General features: G+C 37.8%; 1 protein-coding gene across 1 annotated transcript; it reads left to right on the top strand.

The window, feature by feature from the left end:
- The first annotated feature begins 994 nt into the window (after positions 1–994).
- LOC127622298 (insulin-like growth factor-binding protein 1) lies at positions 995–5,344 on the top strand. Its single transcript, XM_052096362.1, has 4 exons — positions 995–1,517; positions 1,725–1,882; positions 3,847–3,975; positions 4,210–5,344. Exons 1-4 carry the CDS (start codon positions 1,142–1,144, stop codon positions 4,333–4,335), a joined length of 789 nt encoding a protein of 262 aa, XP_051952322.1. The 5' UTR covers positions 995–1,141; the 3' UTR covers positions 4,336–5,344.
- The last annotated feature ends 1,712 nt before the right edge of the window (positions 5,345–7,056 follow it).

The following is a 7,056-nucleotide window of genomic DNA, read 5'->3' as shown; positions in this document are numbered from 1 at the left end:
AGATACTCGGGTTTCCACACGCGCGAGCGGACAGCTCAATCACGTGACACGCAGAGGAACTCCACGCGCTGAAGGAAAAAAAATTAATGATGCAACACCGAAAGACAATTGCGTCGAGCATGTGAGCTCATCAAACTCCCCTGAGAGACATTCCAGTGCCTACAACTACAGGTTAACGCATTATTAAAGCTCCCTTCCCCATCTGCGTGTCACATCTTGTATCCCATTCATAAACTCCGCGGTGAGGCCAAAGGCCTCGCGACGCGCGAGGAGGAAATGAGGAGACGTGTAGAGATGGCCATGTCGTTATTCCCGCTCTGTCACAAAGCGCGGCTATTATTATCATCACAGAAAAGGGGCAATAACAATAGCGGTACTATCGAGCTGTCCAAAACGGGCTCATGTCCTGACCTGAGAGAGGTCATGTACAACAGCGCGAGGACATGCGATGCAACAGAGATAGAATTGCGCGCGCTCTCACCCCATTACTGGCGCAAACGCGTCAAATTAATGCCAGACCAAAGCACCAGGATGCGATAATTTACCGTCATAAATTGGTCTCCAATGCTTGCGTAATAGTTTTCAAGAGGGGTATTTTAATGAATGAAGGGCTTTGTTCGCCCGGTCCTATAATAGATACACAATAATGCATTTCTCAGTTGCTTAGTTCAGCTTCACTAAACACAACATAAACTTGATAGGATCGTTCGGTGAAAAACTGCATACAAAAAATAAAATATAATAAAAAAAACCTGATAGAAATAGGATGACTGCCACTTGAGCACAGTTCAGTGCATTAAGTTTCACACCGTTCAAATGGGGCAAAATCATCATTATGCACGCACATTATGTTCCAAAATAAACGTTGACGCACTTTACGCGCTATGTTCAAGGAAGCCCCTCGACCTACAACAGCACATCGGAGGTGAGGGAGAGCATTTAAGAAATCATTGATATTGCCAATGCGTCAAACATGACCGTGTCAGGGGGATCCAGTGCGCGTATAAATACGGCGAGCCGATTCGGAGAGAGGTAGTCATTTTGGAGAGCGCAAAGAGAGCGGTGTCAACTCGAGGAACTCCACGTTTCACTTCAGCCGATATTTATTTATTTATCTATTTATTCTGACCTTTGCTTTGGGATGAACGGACTGCTTTTGAACATTTTCTGGGTGGCAGCATTTAGCGCACTCTTATCGGCGCCGGGGCTCCGAGCTTCTCCGGTGGTGGGGCAGGAACCCATTCGCTGCGCTCCGTGCCCCCCGGAACGGCTGGCCGAGTGTCCTGCGGTGGATGCCGGTTGTGAGGAAGTGCGTCCTGAGCCGGGCTGCGGCTGCTGCCTCGCTTGCGCGCTGAAGAAGGGCGAACCGTGCGGCATCTACACTGCGCCCTGCGGCTCGGGGCTCCGCTGCTTACCCAAACCAGGAGAACCCCGACCTCTACACGCGCTCAACCGAGGACAAGCGGTGTGCACTGAGACCCCCGAACCCGATCAGAACCAAAACGCACAGACGCCAGGTACCCCTTCTTATAAACTGTATTTTAGCTCATAATTACAGCTGTCGAGATGATCATTTCGCCGACTCAATCTTTGACCCGATTTCATCATCATTAAACCGATCAGTTCGATAGTTGATTTTACATGCGCGTTTGATTTCAGTACCAATTCAACTATTAAATAGCTGCGTATTGTAATGATTCTTAGTGCACTTATTCTTCTTGCAGATCATCCTGAGACTAACAACAGGGCAACGGCGGCGAATGAAGGCAGCTCTCCCCTCTTCGTGCACGGGCACGGCAAGCCCTTCGACCCGCGGGTCATCACCGCTAAAGAGAGCATGAAGGCCAAAGTCAACGCCATACGCAGAAAACTCGTCGAGCAGGTGAGTTTAAGGCACTCATTTTCAGAGCACTGAATCATCACAATCCTTAAAAAGTTTATAGACATAAAATGAGACTGTGAGACTCGGCCACAAGGGGGCAGTGGAGGGTTTCTTGGGATTTATATTTTGCAAGAGGCAGGGAAAGAATTCGAGGACCTGTTGTGGGAATTCATGACTTGATAGTGCATGTGCTTTGTTTATAATATAAACCATATTTAATATATGCACATACCTGTATATCTATCAAAAATGGATCTGCAAAATACCCAGATAGTGTAAAAAATTTCTAAATATTTTCAAGACAATTTGAAAATAATATAATGAAATATATTTTGATGTTTATTTTTCATATATCAAAGACAAATCAGGACAAATCTAGCACAGGATTCGTGACTTTAACACTGAAATTTCATGAGACGTAACTGGCTGTCATTAAAATATTGAGTTATACATAAGATCCACATTAGCTACACATAGGCTACACATAAGTATTTTCTCCTTCACTTAATGAGTCTTAAAAGATGCACAACTTACATAATTTCAATAGTTCACCCAAATGACAATAGTCATATCATACTGGTCATGTGTTGTACCTGCTATAGTTTATGTCCATGTTGTTTAATCATCAAATAGCAAGTTAATCACTGAAACAACAGCGCCACCTTGACTAAGAAATAGCAGGTAAATGATGTATGTGTACACGCATATGAGATACTGATAATTAGAGGTAGACCTATATTTTTAATCAGTTTTACCGATTAATCCACTATCGGTCTTTGCCCGCCATAGTAAAAAAATAATAAGAAATGTTTTTGACATTCAATAAATCTATTTTAAAAACTATTGGTTGATTAGTCGGTTGTCTGGCTTAGTTATCGGTATCTGCAAAATACCCAGATAGTGTAAAAAATTTCTAAATATTTTCAAGACAATTTGAAAATAATATAATGAAATATATTTTGATGTTTATTTTTCATATATCAAAGACAAATCAGGACAAATCTAGCACAGGATTCGTGACTTTAACACTGAAATTTCATGAGGCGTAACTGGCTGTCATTAAAATATTGAGTTATACATAAGATCCACATTAGCTACACATAGGCTACACATAAGTATTTTCTCCTTCACTTAATGAGTCTTAAAAGATGCACAACTTACATAATTTCAATAGTTCACCCAAATGACAATAGTCATATCATACTGGTCATGTGTTGTACCTGCTATAGTTTATGTCCATGTTGTTTAATCATCAAATAGCAAGTTAATCACTGAAACAACAGCGCCACCTTGACTAAGAAATAGCAGGTAAATGATGTATGTGTACACGCATATGAGATACTGATAATTAGAGGTAGACCTATATTTTTAATCAGTTTTACCGATTAATCCACTATCGGTCTTTGCCCGCCATAGTAAAGAAATAATAAGAAATGTTTTTGACATTCAATAAATCTATTTTAAAAACTATTGGTTGATTAGTCGGTTGTCTGGCTTAGTTATCGGTATCTGCAAAATCCACTATCGGTCGAACTCTACTGATAATTCACAATTGTTGCACAGAAAATAAAAGTGATATAGTATTTATCTGTATGAATATAGTACACATTTCTCTTGTAAATAACAAAGAAATAGATATCGTGTAATAAAAAAAAAAAATAAAAAAAAACAAATGCCACTCTTTCATACCATGGGTCTCTAATGACCCTATACACTTGGTGCTTAAACCAGTATTATAATAATTATTATTTTTTGTGCGTGTGTTCCACTATTCATAAGAGAGAGATTGATGTGTGAGCACAACTCAAAACAATGGATGATGTACAGGGGGGTGAAATTAGGTCCCGGGTCTCTTAAGACCCAAGGTATGTGTTTAAGGGTTAAATATGGTTTATTCTAATTTATTCTGCTACTAATTCATTTGCGGTAGTCTGCCTCTTAATGATCACATTTTATCTCTCTAGGGTCCTTGTCATATCGAACTGCAGACAGCTCTAGATAAGATTACTAAATCACAACAGAAATTGGGAGACAAACTGACCAGATTCTACCTTCCAAATTGTGACAAGCATGGTCTGTACAAAGCCAAACAGGTAAGAAAAAATATTCTTTGCTCGTGTGCAAACATCTGCTACAGAAACCAACCGAACAGTCTTCATTTCACATAGATTTTGTGTTGGTACATAAACGCTCAACATGATGATATTTGTGTGTTGACTGAGTGTTAAAACCACAATCAACCAAGAGCTTCACTGTGTATGCATGCATGAGTTTCTAGACAATGAAATAATCCATCTCACACACAAACTGTCTCGTTCTCTCTGCAGTGTGAATCGTCTCTGGATGGTCAGAGGGGGAAGTGTTGGTGTGTGTCATCTTGGAATGGGAAGAAAATTCCTCGATCAAGTGACCTGCCAACAGATGCGGAGTGTCCCGAGGAACTCAACCACTGATCTTTCACAAATGCACACATACTGGAGGATCTAAAGGAACTCAACCACTGATTTCTCTCTTACACACACACATGCACGCACGCACGCACACACGCACCCACACACACACACACACACACACACACATATATATATAGACCATTATGCCACTGATTTTTTCATTATTTTTATCTTGGTATTTATTTATTGTTAGTGGTGATATTTAATTCAGGTACACTGTTTTTGATTTGGTAAATTCCCTGAACTCTCCAAAAAAAAAAAAAAACATTTAAAGAAAAAACATTTAAATATGTATTTTCCATGAAGTACCCTGACTTATTTATTTAAACTGAATGTATTCATTTCGATATCTGGATAAGAATATTTATTCCTTATGCCTTATACATATTTTTGTATGGTGTAAATCTGTGTATATTTGGTGTATATAGACTACTATGTCTCCTGTCTTAACGTTCCTCCAGGCTTGCTTTGTTAGGAAGGAAAGAAATGGAAAAAAGCACTGCATGACCAAATCTCTTTGTCACTGTCCATACATTGCCATTTTTTATACTATATTTGTTTTATATTGAATTGTACTAATGACCTTTTTTTATGATTTGAGTTTAGATGGGCATGAAAGATTCTGTATTTTTTTACATGCAAAGTATTGGTCTTCACAGCTTTTGAAACGGGTAATCGCCTGTTCCTACCTCTGCCTTTTAAGTTGTTTATGTGTTACAAATACGTTTGTTATTATTGTTTTGGTTTGAAAATGACTTTCGAAAATGTCTCTATGACAGTGAGATCACACTCTTGCTGCATTTGTTGATCATGTTTGTGCTGTCTAAATACTGTGGTCCAGTTATTATTATTATTATTATTATGTTTAAGCGATGCAATGTCTACACTCACATTACAGTGAGAAAAGAAGATATACTCCAAAGCAATTGCTCTTGTATAATACATTTTTCATGGTTTGTAATTGTTATTCATTGTGGGAAAAAAAGAGCTATTTAATAAAATATCTTTACCAGCATTGTGATTATGTCAGTGATTTAAACTTTAGCCCTCAGGCTTGCTGTAATGAACTATGAAGATTCAATAAAACTCAATTTGCAAGATAGTAATGTCAGAACAAAACAACATCTGAACATAACATGAAACCTGTTAACACAAACCACAAACTCTTATTTTTTTTCTCTTTATTTCCTTTTTTACACCTTGCCAATGCTTGATTATGTTCCGTCTTGTATGTATTAAAATTGCCTGAGGGTAGAACTGTGTGCGCACACATATAATATGCTTGTCCTTATCGCGGTAATCTTGAATGGGGTAGACTATCTTTAGCTTGGTATTTTGGGGAACCAGGCTGCACTCTCTACAGTGCCTTTGACCTGGACTCTGTTTGTGCTGGGCGGGTAGTGGTGTGCCCTTCCCTTTTCCACTCAATGGCCAGCCTATATACCTTTATCTTATTTTCACATTTTTAAACCGTAGAAGTCATTTAACTTCTTAGGCTTCATTGGACATATACAACCTACAATCCTGGTGTGTCCATAAAAAATGAATTACTTGATAGTCACAGCACAAATACAGAATAATCAATGTTCAAGTAATGTTGCTGTCTAAGAGCCTGCGTGTAGTTACATTATAACAACATTTTTATAATTCATAGGGCATTTTCAAATAATGTGAGTATATAGAGCATTTGCAAACAGATGTGAAACTCTCTCAAAATGCACAATTTTGGGAAGATTGGGATTATATTTTTTGATATTTTCCATTAATGATTTTTATAATTTATGCATCATAGGGTTAAGTTGGAAAAAAAGTAGCCTGCGGAGTAGCTGACTAGTTTATCCATATGAGCGATTGTGGCATCACAGCTTATTTTTTTTAAATCGGCTGCGTTGACATGGTTCAGACAAGCGAATAACTATGCTAATGTGAATGGGGTCTCTGTGCGTAGATTTGAGGAGTAATGACTTATGTGGGGCTGGAGGTAGAGTGTGAAATGAAGCGGTTCAAAGATGTTGACCCTGCTACACAGATGAGATTCTGTGTCTCCAATGCCCTTGGCTCTTTGTTATGTATACTAATGACAAAATTACTGTATAGCTTTCTGTGAAAGAAACATTGTTTTGAAGAGAAGAAACTCTTAAAAAGCCACATAAGAAGGAATTACATTATCTCAATAAATAGATGAGCTCTCTTATACAAATACTGAAGAAAAATCTGCACAGAGTCCTATATAAATCATATGCATCCTCTGTCCTGGCATATGGCTGGAACATACAGGTGTATGTTGCCACATATGCTTCCATTGTAAGCAGTGTTTGATAATTAATTAAAAATAGTATTCCAAGACTAATTATTTATCTAAAAAATGTAATCAGATTACTTTACTTTTTTCATATGAAAAGTAATCACATTACTAGTTACTCTACTATCTTGTTCACTGTTCCACACGTCATACACAACACCTCACATCTCATTCACAATGACTTGTTTACGGGCCATAATGAATGTTTTCTACATAAATAATATATTAGAAAAAGCATAACCCTATAATGTACTTAAAAGAGATTAAATTAATTGAAAGTAATTAACTGTAATCTGATTACAATCATTTAATGCATTAAATGATTACCTTTGATTAAAAAATGACCTTTTTGACAAAGTAATTAGATTATAGTAACTAAATACTTAGTAATTACAGTAATTACAATTACAACCAACACT

The sequence above is a fragment of the Xyrauchen texanus genome, chromosome 28, assembly GCF_025860055.1.
Source record: "Xyrauchen texanus isolate HMW12.3.18 chromosome 28, RBS_HiC_50CHRs, whole genome shotgun sequence".
In the NCBI taxonomy this organism is placed as follows: Eukaryota; Metazoa; Chordata; class Actinopteri; order Cypriniformes; family Catostomidae; genus Xyrauchen; species Xyrauchen texanus.
This window is presented reverse-complemented; position numbering and strand designations above follow the sequence as displayed.

Coding starts and splice junctions, on each gene's coding strand:
- LOC127622298 (XM_052096362.1), top strand. CDS start 1,142: ATGAACGGACTGCTTTTGAACATTTTCTGGGTGGCAGCATTTAGCGCA. Junction 1,518..1,724: donor CCAAAACGCACAGACGCCAG/GTACCCCTTCTT, acceptor TTCTTCTTGCAG/ATCATCCTGAGACTAACAAC. Junction 1,883..3,846: donor GCAGAAAACTCGTCGAGCAG/GTGAGTTTAAGG, acceptor TTATCTCTCTAG/GGTCCTTGTCATATCGAACT.